The following is a 22,528-nucleotide window of genomic DNA, read 5'->3' as shown; positions in this document are numbered from 1 at the left end:
TGTTCATAAAGACAATTACAACTCAAAGCGTAAGTGGAATGTTTTAAAATAATTTATTAGGAATTTTAAAAGATTTTTTCCGGAAAAAAAAAGAAAATGTCACAGAAAAAAACAACAGTAAAGAGAGTTACAGTGTTGACAAGAGCGTTACCTTTCAGTGAACCCGGAGGCTGAATCCTCCTGGTAGACAGCAGAAGACTGAGAAAATATCAAAACCCTACAAATTGGTAATTGACAGATTAATAGTGCCTTGTTCTTATAAAACACTTTTACCATGACGTCCCAGTGCTACATCTTAATATTTCCGAACAAAATTATTCTGGTCTTTAAAAAAATATTGCTTGACAGTTAGATTGCTGTGGTTTGTGTTGTCCAGTGGATATGCAGTGTCTCTGTCAGTGTAGTGGTGGGGGGAGGGGAATCAGGTAAAGAAACTGTAGAGAATCACCTCTGAGACTGCTGAAAAAGTCATGAATGAGTCCCATCCACACACCGACAGAGACAATGAAGTTAATATACCCAATATTAAAGTTAGAAATTCACATTTGTGACTGAAATACCCATTCCAAAAACAGTAAATGGCAGACTTGATGCCAATACGCGTGACCATGTAGTCATACAAACACACAAGCTCTCACTCATAAACACAATCTGCAGAATGAATCAGCCAGATCACACAGTAGTGAAACTGTTGTATGACTGCTTCTGCATATTAGTCCTTCATTTTCCTTAACAATCATTACATAATTAAAATAACAATTTAAAACAACAATAATATGACAAAGGTACAAAGTAATAAAGAAAGAAACAGCATGTATCCCCACATCCAAACCCCCCCACAGTAATGTAACATCTCAAACTGACTCTCCCTTCAGGGTTTCCTGGGTGAATTCACAGTAAAATGGAAAACCGTTTTTACTTTCAGAGGCCTGAGGCAGTTCAAACTTAAACCCTCATAGTTGTAAAGGAGAGGGAGGACTATTGTATGGCTGGTCTAAAAGTGACTGACAGAAACACTGTCATTGACTGGCAATGGCTCCCAACTCAATGTGTTACTATGATATGTCGCAGTCCAGGTTTTCAACACGTAACAAGATTAATTAAACAAACAACATCTGCAGAATACGATTTCATTTCTGCCAGACTTCTTCTTTCCCACATCTCCCATCTTCCAGAACCCTTTTTTTTTTTTTCAGAAACATGAACAACAGAGCAGTATTTACAATATTTTACACAAAAACAGCATAAGTTTTATCTGACTGGAAGTCGACTTGTGACTATCATTTTGTTACTTTGATCATCATTAGTACAACAAGTTCTTAAAGTTAAAAAGCTACCAAGATATACATTGTTTAACTTTGTAACACATTTTAAAATAGTATTAATCAGAAATGTTCTGTTAAAATTCGGCATGAACTAGAAACAAATATACACTTATTCAGTACAAATTATTGCTCCTGTCTTTCAGATATTTCATACCTGGAGATTGCTCTCCTTCGTCTTAATAAAAAACATGTTCAAAACCAAAAATCAAATCAACCAATAAAGCACAGAGAGCCAGAACAGATAAGAAATTACACATCTTCACAAAACCAGTCAGGTGAAATAAAACAAAGGAGAAACAAAGCTAGAAATATAGTATCTGCATTTGATTCTAAAACAAGCAGTCAATCAAGTTTAAAAAGAGTTTGCTCCTGTCTGAGTTACAATAACATGTTCTGTGGGACACAAGGTGATGTTAAGACAGGATACAGGACAAGTCAGACAGTAGGGCTATCGGGGGCCATCAGCGGGGTTGCTTCAAGGGTCACACTACAGCTGCCCCAGCCAGAGGTGGACTGTACAGAGATATGCCAGATCAGCTCAAAGCAGCTTCAACTCCTTCTATCTCTCTGGTAGTAACCCTGAGGAGACACCAAAATGATGTGCTTACTTGATTTATACTTTTTTAATATAAAACATATGCATGCAGCTGTGCTATTAGATGCAGTTTCATAGTGGACTCTGGGACTACAGGGCAGAATAACTCACTCTCAGTGGTAGCCGTTAGTGAAGGCCGTAGCAATCAGAGGACCCTGTGGAGAGCAGTTTGACAAGAGGGTGAGAGCTTACAATCAAATATCATCATTATCTTCATCATATTTACAAACACAATGGCACTCACAGTCATACTCAAATAATAGAACACCACCAGCATCATCAGCACCACAAACAGTCCAGTCAGATAGTTGATTCATAGTTTTTTAAAGATGAATTTAAAGTAGGCTAACTTTAAGAAACTACCTGACCATACTTTTTGTGGTGCTGCTGACAAAATGGTCATATATTCATTCATATCATATGTAAAATTGTACAGCCAACATGTAGACACCTTTTCAAAATGTTATGAATAAGATCTAAATACCTACGTGATAAGGGCTGTGTCTTACCCCCAGACTATGGCCAAACCCAGAGCTTGGGGCTGGGCTGGCAGCACTGAGGTAGCTGCTGACAGCAGAGTCCTGACTGGCAGCTCCATACAAGTCTGCCATTGGCCCAGGGCTGCTGGTGCCTAGGAACCCACCGGAGCGAGATGGAGTAGAGCCTAAAAAGGCATATTAGGGAAAATGGTTGAGTGGACACTGTGTAAACTGTTTCACTGTTGTGATAATAGTTGGTTATGGTTGATGTTCTTTTTATTGGATGGGAAAGCAGCAGTATCAGTGACTCCCCCCCCATTCAGAGAGAGGAATGGATGAGAGCAGTTTCAAACCCACACCCGTACCTCTCACTACTGCTGCTGCCGCCGCCGCTGCCGCCATGGGCCCGTACGCTGTCAGAGGAATGGCTGAGTAACACAGAAAGAGGAGGTTCAGGCTAGACAAGCAGCTCAGACCACAGACAGACAACAGGTCCCTCTGGGCTTGATGCACACAGGGAAGATACGCCACTGGCAAAACTGTTAAAAACCACATTGATCTCTGGTATATATATATATATATATGGATTAAAAAACATGTACAAACAGAACACTGTTGTGGTGTGTAATACTGTTCGCTAATGTTGTTGTGGAGAAGAGGTGTGTAGCAGACTGGCAGCTCGCTGCTTGTAAATCCAGAGGAGGGACTGACCTGTGAGCTCAGGGGGGTGGGGTGATGTCAGAAGGGGGGTCCTCTCTAAGTGGAATTCTAGAATAGAAACATTAGAGTGCTGTTGAGACACACACCACCACCAGTAGCAAGGAGAACGAGCGTGCACACACACACACACACACACACACAGGGACAAAACTAGAGACACTACAGGAACACACCCGTGAGATGGAAGGATGGACTAAAAGTAGGATTCAAGAGATGCCATACAAAAGGGAATAGGAAGGATACCAAAGTAGAATCAGTTTAAACTGCCCATAGTAGTGTCGTAGTGCATGTTAGAAGGAACTATTTAGTACAATACTACCCCAAACACATTCTCTCATTCACTCATATAAAACCAAAGAAAACACACATACACTAACCATACACACACACACACACACACACACAAAGCATAATGGAATTCCACTCCCTGATTTTTACAAGCAGCCAATGACACACAGAGTGCTTTACAAGCTTGAGTCTGTCAGTGTTCATGTTAGAGTTGTGGAACTGTTTTATAGTTTACTAAATCACACTCGGATTCTAGATACACACCTGGTGAAAATATAGTTCAACAACTTGTTCTGACATCTTAACCAACATTAACCACCAAGACTGGTTCAAGCAGTTATGAAGGGACGGAGCAGTACAGAGATCTTACCTGGGAACTGGTAGGTATATCCAGGCGTGATGCCAGCATAACTCCGACTGGTGTAGGTAGCTGTCTGGAACCCTGGGTAACCTGAGGAGAAAGAACTGTGAATGAGAATGTGCTGCCCACTGCTGGTGAAAAAAAGATGGCATCAAAACAGTTTCATAATAAAATAATATATATTTTCATCTCTGATCTGGATCTCCTACAGGGTGTGTGATTGTACTTAGTTTTACGACTAACCACTGTTGCACTCATTATAAAGGTTTGTCATTGGAAAGGTTTCCCTGGTCCTGCCACTGTGATAAAGAGCGATGTAGTTCACAGACTGAACAGCAGAGGCTGCTAGTGGCATAAAGCCAGCGTCAGGGGCTTGAACAGAGATTATGTATTTTAAGGTGATCTTATGGAGGAGGTGGGACATGATACCTCTTGTCCACTACCAGTGGTCATTGGTCAATCATCTCCACATGATGTCAGACATGACCTTATGGCAGAGCTCTCACCACCATGCCCTGACTTACTGTGATCATGTTAAGGTACAGGGAAACAGGTCATGAGGTGGCCACATCGCTGTCGTCAGCACCATCATTATGAGCTTACCCAGCATGCCTATGCCCAGCATGAAGGCGTCCATGCCGTATGGCATCACCCTAGAGCGCCCCCTGGCTGAGCCTGTGGGTGACATCACTTCCTTCGGCTGAGCCTTCTTGCACTCCACCTGTCACGTACACAACATGACGTACGGGACACAACATGTTGTCAATAACTTTGAGTTATTTGAAGTATTTTGAGTTACTGTGAGTATTAAAATGTGTGGGATACATTAGAATCTGAATCAGCAGCCTAGGCTCACCATTTTGCTGTTTATCTCATGGAAGTGGATCTCGCAAACTTTCTCCACCACGTCCTCGTTCTCAAACGTCACAAAGCCGAACCCTGGAGAGGACACGATACAAACATGAGGCTCGCGACCCTTGAGTCGAACATCTCAGACCCAAGTGAGTACTCAAGTGACACTGTCACACTGTGGGCTTTACAGTGCATTAGTACAAACAACCTTGAGTAATAAGTACAGTAATAGCCGATTAGAATGTTTCCCCCTCCCCCCCCTGTGCCTGTTTCTACCCCCCCCCCCCTCCCGGGCCAGCCGGCCTGATAAAGCTGCAAGGCTGTCATAATCGATCAGTCCCAGTGCGGGAAGGAGGAGCTTAAGGAGGCTTTATCCTGATCCCGATTAACGGACTGGCTAATTAGCCTAGCCTCGTTCCTCTCCTCCTGCTCAGCACACGGGGGGAGGCCGAGGGGTGGGGGATCGATGGAGGCAGGACAGGATAAAGAGCAGGGGGGGGGGGGGGGGTGAAGAGGGAGTTGATGTGGAGAGGAAAAGAGGTAGAGGACTGGATGGAGAGAGGGTCACTCGGTCTCTGGCTCACCTCTGTGTCTGTTGGTGGTCTTGTCGAACATGAGCATGGCGTCGTCAACCTGGAGGAAGACAAGCAAGAGTTTCACTCAGAGCCCCCTCACCATGCGCCGCATTGTCTGACCCCAGCCCTTCTCAAGTTCTACAGAGGGGCTGAGCAACAGATGGACAGAGGGAGCAGAGTGGGGGTGGGGGGCTGTGTGCTGGGGGGCAGGTTAACAGGAGGGGGCGGGGGCAGAGTGAGGGGGGTACTGTAGAGGGGGGGGGGGGGGGGACAGGTTAACAAGGGGGAGAGAAGGAAGGAGGGAGGGGCAAGAAAGGAAAATGGGGGAATGAAGTCTTGAGAGGGGAAAAACAAATTTGTGCATGAACAAGTTAAACTGAATCAGACTGAATCAGAAATGTGTCACGATTGTTTTTCACTATTTTTCGGCCTCTTGAACTGCAATCACTCTCACACAGAGCGAGCGAGAGAGAGAGAGAGAGAGCCCATAATCCTCCCTCTTTCTCATCTCGGCAAAGTTTGCGCTTCCCATGGTTACCGGGCAAGAAATTCACTTTAAGGGCTTTTTTAAGACTTATTTATGAATAGTGAGGGCGTGTAAAAAGGAAGAGGGAAGCTGAAGTGAGAAAGAGAGAACAAAAAGTCAGAAATATAATTACTGTGTGCGTGTATGGGGGGGAGGGGGGGGGGGGGCACAAAAAGTTAGGTGAATTCTGTAGGCAGGTGGAGACTGGGGATGACAGAGAGAGGGTGGTGGCAGATGGACCTGTAGCGAAGTGCAGCTGGTGGAGTAGGAACTACAGTAGAGAGTGTGTGTGCTGAAAAGAGCCATAGGTGGAGACAGAGAGTGTGGGACAGAGTGGAGAAGGAGGAGAAGGGAGAGACAAAGAATGGGAGCAAGAGAACAAAGAGGCCTGGAGGCTTTGTTTGCCGGCAGAGTCAGCCATAATTCCTCCTCCTCTCTCCCAGTGACCTCTCCCTCTCTCTCTCTGTCCCTCGCTCCTTTACAGAGCACACACACAGGTGTCTCCTTCAGCTGTTACTCAAAACACACTAACACGTTCTCCAACATGTTCTTCTATTGAAATTAACCTTAACTGTGCTATCAGACACCTCACGCACATACACTTTCCAAGTTAACTTCACATTTGACAAGGCAAACTCCATTTCCTCAATATGTGACATTTTTGCCAGAAGCACTTGTCCACACACATATACTGTTCCACTCAGCACTGATACATTGTGTGACTGACTGTCTGCTGTGTGTGTGTGTGTGTGTGTGTGTGTGTGTGTGTGTATATATTCAAATGTGTCTGTGTGTGTGTGTGTGTGTGTGTGTGTGTGTGTGTGTGTGTGTGTGTATTCAAATGCGTCTCTGCGTGTGTGACACCCCAAGGGCAGCTTGCACACAGAAAGGTCAAGGGTGAGGGAAGAGGGCCTCTGGCCAATGTGAAAGAGGACCTGTTGGTCTGAGCCCCTCTCAAATCACTGGCTCCTTCCACTCTGACATTTGCCCATCACCCCCTAGGAACCCTAAGCACTCCCCCCTCTGTCCCGACACTGAAAAGCTGACCGGACACACACATCTTAAAGTTCACTTTCTTATAACAGTAGAGACTAACACATGCACCTCTGACATTCGGTGGTTTACAACTTTAAGACTGTGGCAAAGTGAGTTAATAATTGTCCCTTTAATTCACAATATTTCAAACACTGGGCATTTTAATAGTGTACTGGACAATATTCCCTCTTCTCCATTTCTCATCCTCCCTGTCATTCTCTGCCCATCTCTCCACCCCCTTGTCCCAAACAGGGCAGAAGACAAAAGGTCCAGTGAGGCAGTCTAATCAGGAACTTCCATGGATGGCTGGAGTCTACAGTTCACCATCCATCTATCTTTCTCTCTCTCTCTCTCTCTCTATCTCTCCCTCCCTCTCTCTTGTCCATTCATCCTGTCTTATGAGTGGAAGCAAAATTCGAACCAACCCGCTTATTATATACCATAAATGTCACATGTCCAAAACACTACAATTACCATGAAATTAACCAATATTAACCAATAACCAATATATGCCTTGGCAAATACATAAAATCTACATGAAAAAAGTTCTTATTTTAACCAGTTAGGCTATATAAGCAAGGAAAAAGTTTAGGAGTGACCAGAGGAACACCTTCTTATGAATAATCTTGTGTGTCAACTAACAAAATATTAGTCTACAGCTTTGTGTAAAAGCATAATAGTCTCACCAAATCCCTGCACCCCATCTCTACCCCAGCTCCCCCTCTTATGCCTCCACCACCCACCCTCTCTCTCGTCTCTGTCCCTTTCTCTCTCAGGCCCTTCCTCCCTCCCTCCCTCCCTCTCAGCCTTTGTTCACCCATCATCTAGTCTCTAGCCCTGCATTTCAAAGCCCTTTGAATGTTTGCTGGGAAGAGAAAAACTCTTCGATATACCTTTAGATGTATATCTATGGATACAACAACAAAAAAAACATACACATTTGGTAAAATCTACAAAGGCGAACTGTAAGTGACAACTTCGCTGGTTTGGGTTTTTGTTTTGACCGTTGGTCGACTTGTTACAAAACTCCTGAGTTGACCCAAACCCCTCCCCCCTCTCCCCCCCCTCCTCCTTCAACACAAAAACCCTTGCCCGCTGAATTACTTGGGGACAATGGGCAAGCCAGGTCACCAAGGTAACGGGCTGGGAGGGGGTTGGGGGGTTAGGAGCAGCTGTTACATCAGATTAATTCAGATTCTGATAATCCCTCCCCCTTCCTCACCACCACCACACACTTCAAAACTTTTCTCCCCCTCTTCCTAGCCTAGAGCACTAACTCCATACCTCTCTAACTACCTCCTCTGTCTCCCCTCTCTACCTCTCTTCCCACAGCCTTCCTCAACTCGCTCATTCTCTCATTGGTCCCACTTCTAGTCCCATCAACAGTAACACTCCACAACTTTTTCCAAAGCAGCTGAATCTTTGAGAAGATCATTGCACTCATGACTACTGAATACACTAAGGAGTCAGAAGACTGAAGAACAGGATTAAGGAAGAAGGTTCGGCACACTTCAGGCCCATGCAAGTTTCTTTAATAAATCTTGTGCCAAGCCTCAGTTCACAACACTTTCATCAGGGCAAAGCCAAGGCAGCTGAACAAAAAAGATGCAATGCTTAGTAAAGGACCTGTTATAGAACAGGAGGGCCGATCCCTTTCCCTCCCCCTCCCCTTCCATCCCTATCCCTTAGGGAAGCCTGGGACACATCCACTCTGTTTGCTTCCCATCGCAACAGCCATATCTCTCATGCTGCTTACCTTTCCAAACTGGTCAAAGTACTGCTTGACATCCTCAATGGTTGTGTTCACTGAGAGACCTCCCACAAAGATCTTCTTGGTTCGAGTCACTAACTGCAGAAACAGACAGTTTATAATTGGATTGAGATTGAATCAACGGATGTGATGTCATCAGTGGATTACCCATGTTACTGTCTATCATAGCCCTGATATTATCTCATGTGTTTCATCTGAATAATAGATGCATTAATACGACAATGGAAAAGATGCAAGCAGGCAAGAATTTTTTCAAGTGCCCAAAAAGACATGCCAAGGGCGTCAAATTGGCTAGCTTTGCATGGCACAGGTACGAACAGAAGGCAGTTTAGACTGAATTATTGAATTGAATTACACATAATCCATAAACATTAACAGTTTATCAGCCTACAGTTTATATAACTGGAGGAACGTTGAAAGAGTTGGTAAGGTGTTAACAGTGATGTCACAGCAGCAGTCATGTTCATCTGATTATAGGGCATTAGCCCAGATAGAATGTGAAAAGCTAAACACAGACACAAGACTAAACTGCTCCAAGCAATGCAATTCATATTGGACAGGACTAAGCCCTGCTAAATCATGACTACACTTGCTTGCTCACCTTGGGCTGGGCTCGACGAGGGAACGCAACCTTCGGATCAATCTAGAAAAAGGAGTTAAGAAGAGAAAAGGCGGGTTTAGAAACAACAATCTTGATACAGACGGACCGGCAAACACGTGCAGATCACCAAATCCTCCATCTTCATTTCTTCACTTGATGTGGCTCCTTCCTTTCATGTCCTGTCTGGTTTCATCCTGCAAGGGTTGGTGGGTGTCTGGGTTATGGGGATATGACAGACCCTCTCATAGCTGTACATACATACTGAGCTTATAGGTACAGGAAAGGGAGGCCAGCTCTGATCACAACCATCAAGTAGCCAGTGTTGATCTCAGTCTGAGCAGGGTTAGTTTATTGGTGTGTGTGTGTGCAGGTGGAATATCTGCGGATGTCCCAGTGATCAGCACCACAGAGGCGCCCCCTCCAACCTTGCCTCTGCTGCTCTCGCTCATCACCAACATGTGACATGTGACCTCCTGGAATCTCACACAGGCACTACAATCACAAACACATCTCGCCTCAGCACACGGGGGGACAGAGGAAGAGACAGAAGGAGTGGACAGAGACAGGGCCGGAGGACGGAGAGCGGACAGGACAGAGGGGAGGGCCGTCATCAGCACACACCGGCAGCACGGCAGCCTCATTTTGTTTGTTTGTTTGTTTGTGCCTTCCCCTCTCTCACCCTATAACAGATGCGGCAATTAGAAATGAACTCCTTTCTGGACGATTAGACTGTCTTCCACACTGTGTCCGGCGAGACCCTTTCTCCATGGTTTCATCACACAGCCTCTTAACTGTGCTGACCTCTGCTCTGTGGCTGTTTAACACTTGACTGAATGGCAGCTTGACTATCTAAAAGAGCTGGTACCAACTGATGTCACGATGGTAATATTACTGACGTGGCTCAAAGCTTTATCGTGCTATTTGAGACACAGAAGTCAAACCCATTGCATTCATAAACAGTATGTACAACACAGCCAAAAGCTCAGATTGGATAGAGTTACTACACCATGCCATAAAGATGCAATTATCAATATACTACAGTATAAGAATTTGAGACTTCTATATTAGTCTATACTGGTCCAGAGCTAAAGAACCACTAGACTACACCAGTCTGTACTGTTGTTATACTATGAGAGTACAGTGCTAAGAGCACTATATTAGTCTGTAACCATGACAGGGTAGAGTAGAACTACAGTAGACAGCTAGAACCACCTGTATGGTAAACCACATGCGTTCACCACAATAAGGTACAGTGTTGTTCTATTAATGTTGACATCACGGCAAGTTTCTACAGAGCAGAGTGAGAAGTCTAGGCTAGACTGGACGGAGTATCGGATGCAGAGTCTACTGTTTAGTTCTATGGTCTCTAGACTACACTGATAGTCACCTCCGGTCACCAACCCTCCTGATGTCCAACACTCCTGTGCACATTCAAAAACAAACAAACAGACACACACAAACAAACAACGTCAACATACAGCACCAGCACACATCCATGGGAGGAAAATTATGGACATTAGACAAGGTGAGGTAATTCATATAGAATATATTTTCCCATGTAAAATGGATTGGCTAAACAGAGTTGATTGTTCATTTTCACATATCTACAATATGTTGTGAGAGCAACTCATGCAACCATACTCAACTCATGCAACCTTACAGGCTTATACCAGACCTTTTTTCCCCAACATTTTCTGACATATTTATTGCATTGTAGTAAACCCAGTAGTGTAATAAGCACTACTTTAGGATCGTGAAAAAGTCAAATATAATATGTGCTTTAAGCAGGAGCCATAACGTAGGCCCAATCCCACTATATACGTATGAAGAGAGTAAAGCCGAACATAAGAACAAAGGGTTTATCAAATCAGGACAATCCCCTTTGACCAATTACAGTCCGGCTAAAGGCAACAGTTGGCGGGGTGCACTGCCTGCCCCAGCTTGAACCAGCAACACACGTTCATTCATTCAGACGCACTGATTGGTCAGGACTCCGGTCCACCCTTAAGTAAAATATATGTGAGTCAGAAGAACGACTCAAGCTTGTTTTCTTAAATCCGATTAACTTGGATATCCATACTAATACAGATGGGGTTATCCCTCGTACCATCCCTCCCTCCTCCTCTCCCTCCTGGGTCAGCATGTAGGTCCCCACCACCTAGGGCTGAGACCGTGGGGTGGGCAGCTGCTTACCACCTGCATCTCAGGACGCTGGAATACTGTAACCCACTCAAACTGTCCTCCTCACTACTCTCCGAATACGTTCCACATAAGTTCATTTGAATAGGAACTATCCAAGAGACAAATCTTGTGCCAAACGCCCCCCCCCCCCCCCCCCCGCTTTCATCCCATGTCAACTAGACTAGGGAGCCAGGAAATCTAAAAGAATTCTGAGGATGATAATGATGAGCTAAGAATGAAATCAAATATTTCTAAAACAGGAGTTCGTACAGTGCGTGCATGCGGACTGTGAGCACAGCAGCCACCTCCGAATATACCTCTGTACTCCTCCCTAGTACTGAGAACAGCAGCCCTCCACTCTCTCTGCTGTGTAAACTTCTCTCCAGTCCTGTCCCGTTCACTTAGTCAGTCACAGCATGGCACATTCTTTCTGTTGCTGCTGGAGAACTTTGTCTCCACACTAACAGGATAACCTGGCTGAGACAGAGAGAGAGAGAGGGGGCAGGGCGGGTCTCTCTGAGGCCTACTCTACTCACCATCCAACCCCTGTGGCTGATCGCTGAGCCCTCTCCACGCCAAACACACACAACACACGCACACACACTCTACAAAGCTGCCACACAGCCCCCGTCATGTCAGGGACACACCCCACTACCAGCCACATGTAGCCATGATGCCACAGCCCACAGCATCACTGGGCGATGAAGTGAGTTCGTTTTATGTATTGTACAAAAACTACCGAATTAAATTAGATTTTTCCACAGCATCTTTTCACCGCATCTTTCTATCATGCCACAAAAAAACAAAACAAACGTGATCAATTTCATGACAAACATACATTATAACTGTCCAACACAATGACCGTTGATTTCTGGTATCCTAAGAATGATTGTCAGAGATTATGTATTATTAAGTGTGTATCGCTAACTACTCTTTGCTTCCGTGTCTGTGTCTTCCTTGGAGAACAGAGGGTTGAGTCTCTATGGAGACAGACCCCATAGCGACCAACCATAGCGGCCCCACTTGGAACAATCACCATACCAGCTAAAACTGTGACAAGTGCTGCTGTGTCGGATAACAGCCTGCCCAGACTTGCACAATTTCTCCTATGAAATGAACGGCTGATTTAAAGGGGGCCGATTCCTGCCATGCAAAGTTCTCCATCGTCCGTAGGACCCCTTTCTCCTTTCCCTTCCTTCCCTGTGCAGTGTCTTCTTTAGTCTCCGCTAATCTTCTGATGAGATATGTTGAGAAGGTGTACTGCTCAGAACACAAAAGGGAAGAAAGAGCCTCGGCACATTTCAATACAGTGACCTACCCACAACCACCACCCCTCCCACTGAGCAAGGGAGATCTCAGCCATCCCTATGGCGACCAACGGGCCGCATTGTTCCCAGACCAGCCCACATTCAGTGCTGACAAAGACACACAAACTCAGTTTTACACACACACACACACACAAGTTGTACACACTCACTACATACACGTGCACAAACAAACAGGTAGTGAGTGAAACAAGGGCACATCAGTCCAGCTGAGTTTGTTAGTTTGTCTCGGGCCCCTCCAGGTGGTTTGCAATGCCAGTGAATAACATCAACATGGTGATATTGGGAATACGGTGTATTGGTTTATCCTGACTACTCTTACACCTGTTCCTATCAGGTTACAGAGGCACTCACATTATTTGTTCACATGAGAAAGTTTTTGAGGTCATTTTCACCCTAGGGACAAGCCTCACAAAAGAGCATGTGGAAAGATTGAGTTCTCACTTGATGTAGGCCTAAGCAACTCAGAGACTACTGAGCTCGACCCTGCCTGGGTCCCCCGTTACCATGGAAATTGACACTGAGAAACGCTTTCTTGACCGATTCACTGTGGGAGGGTGAGGCAAAGAGAGAGCCCATTCTGTAGTAAGTGCTTCAACACAGAGATTTTATATCAGGCCTATTTAACACGTGAAGATTGCACTTTACAGATCACAATGAAACTCAAATTGTTCACAGGTCTATTTAAATTATTTCATTTCTCCATGAAATAGAAATAAAAAAACATATTGGGTTTGAGAAAATAGCCTACATAAGCAGGATGCCATAAACCTCAATAAATATGATTTATTCTGGACTATCTTATTATAACTATCTTATAGCTTTCTTTTCCACCACTTGCCAGTAGGCTAGTATTATATAGCCCTGATATGGCCTGTTAATAAAACACTATCAAAACAATCACACACACACACACACACACACACACCACACCCACAACAACTAAACATTAAGCTACAGGGAAGGGGCGGGACTGATGATAATTAATACAGTCGATTAAAACTCACTGTTTTTGAATCCAACTCGTGCCTGGTTTGGGCCAAAACTTTATCCACACCGGCCTGGTCAACAAAGGTGACAAATCCAAACCCTCTGTGAAAAACAAAAAAACAGGAAAATATGAAATCATTGAAACAGCAGGTGTTTACTTATAATGATATTGTTTAAAGCAGTGTGATGATATCATAGCAAGCGGTAGAGCTCAGTGCAGTGCTGCGTCGGAGCGGGCTTTTCTGATAGGGCGCAGCACCGCGCACGCCTCCCTCACCTCGAGCGCTTAGTAACTGGATCCCGCATCACCATGCACTCTTTCACTTCGCCGTATTTGCAAAAGTACTCTTTCAGACCCTCTGAAAAAGAAGTAAAGAGAAATCAACATATAAAATAGACTTGCCATTAGAAATATAGGGGCATCACTACTCTACAAAGGTGGTGGTGTTCAGAGTTAGTCAAACTTCTGATTTTTTTTTCTATCAAGGTATCAAGCAGTATGAATCGGTCTCTGATAGGCTATTACACCACGAACATTCAGTAGAAAGAGTGGAAATTCAGAGCCTAAATAAGCCTATAGAAAGAGCAAGCCACTCAATCCGGGCCTATTGAATGTGCGCCTTGATTTGTTGACTAGCCTATACATCAAAAGGGTAATGGAAAAACTAGCAACGAATTACACCCATTTATAATTCTTCAACCACAAGTCGGACTCTTGGATTAGTGAGGACCAACTCTCTCTCCAAGAAAGAAATACATTTTATTAGGCTAAAAGTTGTTACATAAGATACATTGGCACACTGTTTCCATAGAGTTGACTGGAGAAAAATCTTACCTTGTGTCGTCTGCCAACTGAGTCCGCCAATGAACATTTTGCTAAAATAACAAATAAAACATTTCAGTGAAAAAACGGAAACATTTAAAACAGCAGTTCAGACAATAAAAACTCTAAGTCCTTCATCGTAAAGCACAATTAGCAGATGTGTGGGTTATTCCCATGTTAAAATAGGCTACGTTTATTGAAACAAAATTTCCTTTCTGTCCATGCAGGCGACAGCCTGAAAGAGCAGCCTGTTTGTGGATGTGGAGTGCAACGGACCAACAACGCAAAAGTGTAGACGCATTTTCCCTTCCACTAGGTACTCAAATAGCGAGTTTTCTCTCAACTCCCAGGGCTGCCTCGGAGATGTAGACTATCCGATCTAACGGATAGGTAAATGGGCAAAAAGTACAACTTTACCAGGGGTCGTGGGGGGAGTCCGTGGAGGACAGGCTGCTCTGGCTCCCTTCAATCTCCATTCCGTGGCCGTGTGTTCAGACTGTGCCGTGTGGGGAAAACATGCAGAATGGAGTGATGGGGCGGGGGTTTGGCCAAGGGTTAGGGGGAGCGGGCTGAAGCAGATAGGCTCAAGTAGAGCTGGTAGACTCCTCCTCTCTCGGTGCCCGCGAGTTCCTCTCTCATCCTACTTATCGTGCACCTCCATCCATGCTCCTGTTCTCCGTGCTCATTGGATACAGGCAGTACTTCACGCACGCCTCCTGTGCACAACAGAGTAATCTCACAACAACCAGCAACATTAGGCTACTTCGTAATTTAGTTGATGAACTCTTTTATTTATTTATTTATTTAAATATTTTACAGGTATGATTAACAATAGCCTACATACCATTGGAATTATTGATAATAGCTTAATCTTAGATAGCTTTGCCAATAAGATAAAATCTTTACAAATTGCAAACAGGATAGTTGACAAATGGTATAATGCAGTATAGGCCTAAGTTTCTTGATAACTAGGCTTATATTATGTTGATTGGATTGCAGGAGCAACAGGCCCAGTTAAATGTAGGCTATTATTAGTATGAGAATGTGTGCCTTATTTACCCCTAACACGCGAGTATAAAGCAGACTAATAAATGGACAGTATGTATGTAAAGAACTTTAATTATTATTTTAAAGTTTTTATTTTAAAGTTTTTGTGTTCTTTGAAAACATACTTTGAAGGGCTACCCATAAGAAAGTAGGCTATACAATCTACTGTAAAATGTGTCCATTTCGGTAACACCTACAGAACAAACTTCTGTGACATCAATAATAATTCTGTCTGTCACAATACACCCTCTATACTCCAAAAATGATATGGAAAGAGTATGGGGTAGTGTTCATTCACTGCTTGGTCTCCAGCATTTAATTGGTAGCCTAGCAAAAGCCAGCTCCAGCTAATCTCCTTCCCACCGACTCAACATGTGACTCTTTAACCGATTGAGGGCCATTCACTGTGTAGACTAACCTATTTCAGCAGTACATTTGATTATTTAAACAATAGCAATATCAAGGGGTTGAGTTAGTTTATTATTAAATGCTTTATCCTCCTTGTTAGAAAGTTAAGCAAACTCGGGGCCATTTGTGCATTAATAATACCACAGATTGTTCACGACTATACTATGTCATGCAAGGTTAGGGTGTGTAGTAGGTTCCTTTTGCAAACACTGTTCTTAAAGTCTGATGCACCTCAAACTATATGAAGCTGATGGATGACGACTAGAATGTTTGAAAGACAGCAAATTAATCCTTGACCCTTTCCCGTGAACACTAGAGCAAAAACCTACACTTTCCACATTCCAAACGGGTTAGTGGCATATTTATTTATACAGTAAAAAGTAGAAAAAAGATTCACTTTTCACTGATTTGAAATGCTCATAAGTTTGAGCTAAGGATTGCATACTTTTAAATGGGTGAGCAGTCTCGACTGGACTAGTGTTTGTGTTTCGACACACAGTGTGTATTTCCAGTGCAGAGGAAGCTCCAAATGTGGGACAGGGAGCTATTCGGGCAGGAATTAAGGGGTGTGTTAAATTTCTGCATGCATGATCAATGGTGTTGAATAGAATGGAGTGTGTGTGGGGGGGTGTGGGGTGGACACAGGCTGAGGCAGGGAGAGGGGATTGGAGAGATGACTACTATAGGAAGAGAGTCCTCTGGTCTGTATCATGTCCTGTAGTGAAAATACGAAAATAGCTTGCATGAGGCCTACATTCTAATATTCCCATACAATATGAAAGATATACAGCAACTAAAGTTTGTTAATACAACAGCGTTTTTGATGTTGTTGTAATAACCAGAAAACCTGCCTTCTACAAACATGGACAGGATTGCCCTCCGGATGGTACAATGGGACTTAGGCATAATTACAGGGCAGTAGTGTCTCAGGGAGATAGAGGGAGCAGTGTTTCCCCTCCAAATACAGTACAATGGCACCTTCCCAAGGGGAGGGTGGGGTTAGCGGCACACAAAAAGGTGGTGATAGCTGAACCAGCTAGGAGGTTTGGATGGCACAAGGTGAGAGGGAGAGAGAGAGAGAGAGAGAGAGAGAGAGGGAGGGAGAGAGAGAGAGAGATAGAGAGAGAAAACTTGAATTCACCCACAAAAGATTTGAACACCTGTGCAGAAAAATACAGTTCTATTGCCACCTATGGGGCTTGCTGCGTACAACTAGGCTACTTGCTGAGTCGGGAAGCATTGTACTGTAGATTATGAGAAATAAAAATGGATCATCAGATCGTATATATAGATAGTAGCCTAGACCATGGCGTTTTCATTTCCAATGTGAGGAGGAGGATGAAGTCTAACAAGTTCTTTCTGTGACCATCATAAGAGCAGTTGTGAAGTTGCTCTGTTGGTCAAAACCAGAGGCAAAATAGACTATAGAACAGCGTCATCTAGTGGTATGCAGAAGAAAGTGCTCTTCCTCTGTCCCAATCTAGATTCTAATTTTCAGTTCTAATCATACATTTCAAACTTTAATCTATAGGTCGACTTACAATTTTGTATGAAATAAAACAGAAAACCCTTATCATCATTAATCTGGATCCTTTGGAATTTTATAATTAACATCAATAAGTGTTATATAGAAATATGAGAATTAAATGTTATTGTGAAAGAATACTTAAATATGATGAAATATGACAGATTTTTTAAAATGATTTTCATGAGATAAAAAATACCTCTGCATGTACTTATACAGTACTTGTCACTTGCATGGGTAGCCTTGTAGTGTTATACTGTAGCCTATATGACTGTGCAGCTGATAGTAACATATTGCTACTTTATTTTCATTTATTGTTTTTGACTGCACTTTGCTCACTGTTCGGGACTGAGGGATATGGGGACAAAGTTCACAAAAAGCGTATGTGGAGGAGGGGGTGAAGAGGAGGAAGGTAAAAAAAATGACCTTTGAGAGCAAAACAGCAGGTGGAGGGCTAAAACCAGACAGCGCGCAACGCACCGAGGAAGGAAAAGCCAAACAGGGGAAAATGAAAGCATATCTTCTCTTAAGCTGAAGAGATACAAAAACGTAATGACGCCATGAGCAAAATGTTCTGTTTTTATGTGTGAGTGAATGACTGTGGCGTGTGTACTTGTGTGCGTGAGAGTGTGTTTGTTTGTAACCTGTGGCCTGTGTAGTCTCTGCGCTGCTCTAGCACGGTAAGGATCGCCAGGCTTGGTGGTAATGGAGGGAGAGGAGAGAAGCGGAGGAGCCAGGCCGGGGCTTGGCCGCCTGTCTGCCCTCCAGGAGCAGCTCATCTGGGCCCTGCTGGGCTCAGGACTATCCCGGGAGGTCCTAGTCCAAGCTCTGGGGGAACTGGAGCAAGAACGAGTCGGTTCTGGGACGGACAAGGGGGACAAGGGGGATGGAGAGAGCTCGGAGGAGGGAGAAATGGATTTTCCACCCCCTATATTCCGGGAGCTTGAGAGGCTTCCCCCTGAAGAGGCAGCCAGGCAGAGGGCTGAAGTGGACCAACTACTACAGTAAGTTCATATAAGTCTGTCTTACCTTGTCCTCTCCTCCACAAAACACAATTTAATGTATCTACTTCCTTAATCCTTGACAACACAGCTTTGATGTTCTGTCTCACATTATCTTTAATTGTTATGTTTTTTCCCTAACAATGTTGTCCTGCATGTATTCTGTACAAAAAAAATGCAAAAATAGCTTCGGAAAAGTTATTCCAACTCCATTATCCTTTGCTCTCTAGTCTGTCTTCTATCTCCATTGCTTTGTCTCCTACCTCTCCGCCACAGCTGTTTCATCACAAGTATGGCTCCATAGAAACAATGTTTTACCTGGTAACATCCCTTCTATTCCTTTATCCTTGGGTGCTTCTCAAGTTTGGTGCCCCCCGTCCCCCCTTCCTCCCTCCTTCTCCTGCTTCCTCTCTCTGCGATCTCTCTCGGCCTCTGAGGTGAATTTAAAGGTGGGTTCCTCCTTTCCTGGTTACTAATTACCCACCCCTTCATTATTCTCTGGCCATTTCTATCTTCTTAATGAATAAGTGACATGCCTGGGTTAAGATTAACAGAAACGCACTGTGTATGTGTGTGAGTGTGACAATGTATGTGTGTATAACACTAGATACGGACATTTACACAGACATTGGACCATCGTTTGTAACATTTGTTATGCACTTTACCATATTATTCCAAAGAAGAGGAAAACAAAGATATATTGCTGCTTAACATACTGTAAACAGCATGAGAGTAGTCTATAGACAACAATCACCATTCAAAAATTCAACCAAAAATAAATGTATATAAATTAATTTTGGTGCTGTAGTTTATCTATATCTATAATATATAATATCTATATATTCTAGTTAGCTAACAGATAGAAAATGATTATATTCCAGCAAGTAACCATGAAGTGTGTACAGCCATTACTTCCAGGCAGTGACCAGAGACTGGACTTTGCCCTGCTGTGCTCCCTCTTATCTCTCTTTGTCAATATCAGGTTCTCTCTCTCTCCCTTTCCGGGATTTTTTTCTACCCGTGTGTGTGTTTTTATGTGTGGGTATTCTGTGAATGTCTTTGTCTATGTGTCTGTGTATGATAGGGAGGACCCATGGCGGGTGGCAAAGCTTGTGAAAAGCTACATGCAGCAACATAACCTCCCGCAGAGAGAGGTGGTAGAGTCCACGGGTCTGAACCAGTCCCATCTCTCCCAGCACCTCAACAAGGGCACGCCCATGAAGAACCAGAAACGGGCTGCTCTCTACAGCTGGTACGTCAGGAAGCAGGGCGAGATTAGCCAGCGTGAGTATTCCACCAGCTCTGGACACACTAACCATCATCTCACTCACATCTGGACACAGTATGTACTCAGTTTTGAGGATCTGTTCTACTTGCCAAATCTAAAAAATAAAAATAGTGGGGTAATGTGTTTGGAGGAGGATGTGTTTGTATCTGTCCTTATATAGATAAACCATAAATAAATAGACATAAATAAATAAACATCAGTGACAAACTGAATTAACCTGACCTGATCAGTTCACCTTTCACTCACCATCCACTGCAGAATTCACCAATGCCAGACATTGTCTTGCATCTGGAGAGGACCCAGGAGAGGACATCAGGAAGGGACGCAGGAACAGGTTCAAATGGGGACCGGCCTCCCAGCAGATCCTCTTCCATGCCTACGAACGACAGAAGAACCCCAGCAAGGAGGAAAGAGAGGGCTTGGTGGAGGAGTGTAATAGGTGATAGAGAAACACCCCCCCCCATGCTATGGATGAGGTGTAAATGTTACATTTTTAGAGGCCCATTCTTTACCCTTGTGTTGACGTGGCTCTCCCTCAGGGCTGAGTGTCTTCAGAGGGGCGTGTCTCCCTCCCAGCTGGCTGGCCTAGGCTCAAACTTGGTTACAGAGGTGCGGGTGTACAACTGGTTTGCCAACCGTCGCAAAGAGGAGGCTTTCCGCCACAAACTTGCGCTCGATACACCTTACACCAACCAGTCGGCAAGCTCCTCCAATCACGCCCTTCCACACAGCCCAGTGCAAGGTGACACCCAAGAAATTAAAATCAACATTCAAATTCAACTCACAAGAGGAATATGTAAAATGTGTCACTGTATTTACTTTGGGTCAGTGTTTGCATTAGGCTATGCATCAATCTGTCTCTCTTCCAGGCATGAAGTACAGCCAGCAGCTGACATGTGACAGCCTAGGCTCAGTGAGGGGAAGTGGTGGAGACAGAGGCTTGGGGGGACGACTAGTAGCAAGTCCTGTCCAACTGGAGCCCAGCCACACACTCCTGGAGGCCCATCATCATCATCATCATCATCATCATAAATCTGTGAGATCACCTGCCATCATCACAGATCAACACAGACCATGTCTCAATTCACGATGACTCATTTCCACCCAACCTTCTCCTCACAGGTATCAGGAGGTGGCTCCCTGCCCCCAGTAAGCACTCTAACCTCCCTGCACAGCCTCTCTGCCTCACCTGCTCCTCCCCAGGGACTCATCATGGCCTCCCTGCCCAGTGTCATGAGTCTAGGGGAGTCATCTCTGCTCATAGGTGCATGGATAACCAAAGCAAACATCAATAATTTGCCATGGCATGCATATGTTACTATCAGGTAAAACAACATGCCAGATATTAAGACAAAATTTGAATAGTGTTGACTTGGCCTTTGTTGATTGGTCCACAGGTCTGGCGTCCACTCAACCTCAGACAGTACCTGTCATCAACAATTTGGGAGGCGGGTTCACCACCCTTCAGCCAATTTCATTCCAGCAGCAGCTTCATTCCTCTGCCCATCAGCCAATAGCACAGCAGTTCCCAGGTCACATGGGTCACAGTCCTTTCATGGCAACCATGACGCAGCTCCCTTGTCACAGTAAGGCCACAGCAGTATACAGTGTCATTCATTCATTTGAGACTATTGGGTTAATGTAAAAATGGCATATCTCATAGGAAGACCTGCTAATGGTTTGATTAATGTATCGCTCTCAATTGCAGTGTACAGCAAATCCGATATGACCACATACCCTCCATCCAGTCTACTGTCCCAAGCCATGGTCATAACTGACAGCAGCAGCTTAGGGACACTGACCAGTCTTACTGCTGTCAGACAGGTACTGTACTGAGCTCACATTTTTATGTGTGTATGAGCGTGCAGAAAGTGAATAGTGGATAATGAAGCAGCTCATGACATTCTGTGTTGGCAAGATTCTCACAACAGACCCAGAGGAGCAGGCCGACACACCCATGCCGGATGACTCCCTTCACCTACAGCCCCAGTCACCCGTGACAGGTACAAAACCACAGCCATCTATTCTGGATTCTAAATTATTATACACTTAGGAAAAATGGAAAGCGCATAATGCTTTCCCCTTTTTCCTAGTTTCCTCTGGGAATTTAGAGCTGTACCCTCCATCTCACCCTACTGACAGTCATCAGCCTCACCTCCTTCCATCTCCATCAACAGACATGACCTCCTACATCCCTGCTCAGATGGTCTCCACTGCACAGTAGTGTTAACACTATAGAAAAGAAATAGTGGGGTGGAACAAAGATGCGTGGGATGGACAACTACCTCTGCCCCATCATTTCCAGAGAAACCACTGTATATTTTGATGCATGCATAAATCTTATGGAACTCACTGTAAATAACTATACATGTAGGTCTCTCCAGACTAGCAGACACGGACTTACAATTTCAAAGAACTGTGAACTTTATGCAGTGCTTTTGTCACAAAATTGCATCATTGTAATTGCATAACATATGCCCAATGTGAAGGAAGGCTGATGCAACTATGTTTTACACAGTAAAGAGCAAACACAAACAATCAATAGAAAAACCTGTAATAAAAGCACAAACTATGAGTAAACTGATATTATTAACAAGGGGTATAACAACCACCATCACCCTGCTGCGGTAAAATGAAAAAACAAAACACTATTTATATACTGTAGCACACAGACAAAGGTTGGGTTAGAAGAGGGAACTGTTCATAAGCCAATACAACACTAAACTATTTACACAATCTATGGAAAAAGTATCTATTAAACATCATGTTTACATACAAAAATGATTATTTCCAAGAACAATTATTTCCAAGA

At 44.1% G+C, this 22,528-nt stretch overlaps 2 protein-coding genes across 5 annotated transcripts; one reads left to right on the top strand and one right to left on the bottom strand.

Annotated features, from left to right (window-relative positions):
• Positions 1 to 65: 65 nt before the first annotated feature.
• On the bottom strand, positions 66 to 19,188 carry msi1b (musashi RNA binding protein 1b). 4 transcript variants are annotated; one of them, XM_084457570.1, is made up of 16 exons: positions 18,747 to 19,187; positions 14,865 to 15,163; positions 14,460 to 14,500; positions 13,902 to 13,983; positions 13,642 to 13,726; positions 9,129 to 9,170; positions 8,513 to 8,605; positions 5,205 to 5,253; positions 4,625 to 4,707; positions 4,372 to 4,489; positions 3,778 to 3,858; positions 3,111 to 3,167; positions 2,765 to 2,827; positions 2,409 to 2,584; positions 2,032 to 2,075; positions 66 to 1,904 (listed from the first exon to the last, which is right to left on the bottom strand). In XM_084457570.1, exons 2-15 carry the CDS (start codon positions 14,921 to 14,923, stop codon positions 2,034 to 2,036), a joined length of 1,071 nt encoding a protein of 356 aa, XP_084313696.1. In that variant the 5' UTR covers positions 14,924 to 15,163; positions 18,747 to 19,187; the 3' UTR covers positions 66 to 1,904; positions 2,032 to 2,033. The 4 variants fall into 4 exon arrangements, with proteins under 4 accessions (XP_084313696.1, XP_084313697.1, XP_084313695.1 ...); XM_084457571.1 differs by lacking the exon at positions 18,747 to 19,187 and adding an exon at positions 18,072 to 18,155 and having other exon boundaries at positions 2,405 to 2,584; XM_084457569.1 differs by lacking the exon at positions 18,747 to 19,187 and adding an exon at positions 18,072 to 18,155.
• Positions 15,223 to 22,481, top strand: hnf1a (HNF1 homeobox a). Its single transcript, XM_084457568.1, has 10 exons — positions 15,223 to 18,431; positions 19,513 to 19,712; positions 19,975 to 20,155; positions 20,256 to 20,458; positions 20,586 to 20,752; positions 20,839 to 20,980; positions 21,114 to 21,302; positions 21,425 to 21,540; positions 21,635 to 21,719; positions 21,810 to 22,481. The coding sequence occupies exons 1-10, from the start codon at positions 18,133 to 18,135 to the stop codon at positions 21,938 to 21,940; spliced, it is 1,713 nt and encodes a 570-aa protein (XP_084313694.1). The 5' UTR covers positions 15,223 to 18,132; the 3' UTR covers positions 21,941 to 22,481.
• The last annotated feature ends 47 nt before the right edge of the window (positions 22,482 to 22,528 follow it).

This window comes from Borostomias antarcticus (assembly GCF_949987555.1).
Source record: "Borostomias antarcticus genome assembly, chromosome: 23".
Lineage (NCBI taxonomy): Eukaryota > Metazoa > Chordata > Actinopteri > Stomiiformes > Stomiidae > Borostomias > Borostomias antarcticus.
This window is presented reverse-complemented; position numbering and strand designations above follow the sequence as displayed.

Coding starts and splice junctions, on each gene's coding strand:
- msi1b (XM_084457570.1), bottom strand. CDS start 14,923: ATGGAGATTGAAGGGAGCCAGAGCAGCCTGTCCTCCACGGACTCCCCC. Junction 9,171..13,641: donor ACGAGTTGGATTCAAAAACA/GTGAGTTTTAAT, acceptor TCCTTTTTCTAG/ATTGATCCGAAGGTTGCGTT. Junction 2,585..2,764: donor GGCAGCAGCAGTAGTGAGAG/GTACGGGTGTGG, acceptor ATGCCTTTTTAG/GCTCTACTCCATCTCGCTCC.
- hnf1a (XM_084457568.1), top strand. CDS start 18,133: ATGGAGGGAGAGGAGAGAAGCGGAGGAGCCAGGCCGGGGCTTGGCCGC. Junction 20,753..20,838: donor ATCATCATCATCATAAATCT/GTGAGATCACCT, acceptor TTCTCCTCACAG/GTATCAGGAGGTGGCTCCCT. Junction 21,303..21,424: donor GACGCAGCTCCCTTGTCACA/GTAAGGCCACAG, acceptor TCTCAATTGCAG/TGTACAGCAAATCCGATATG.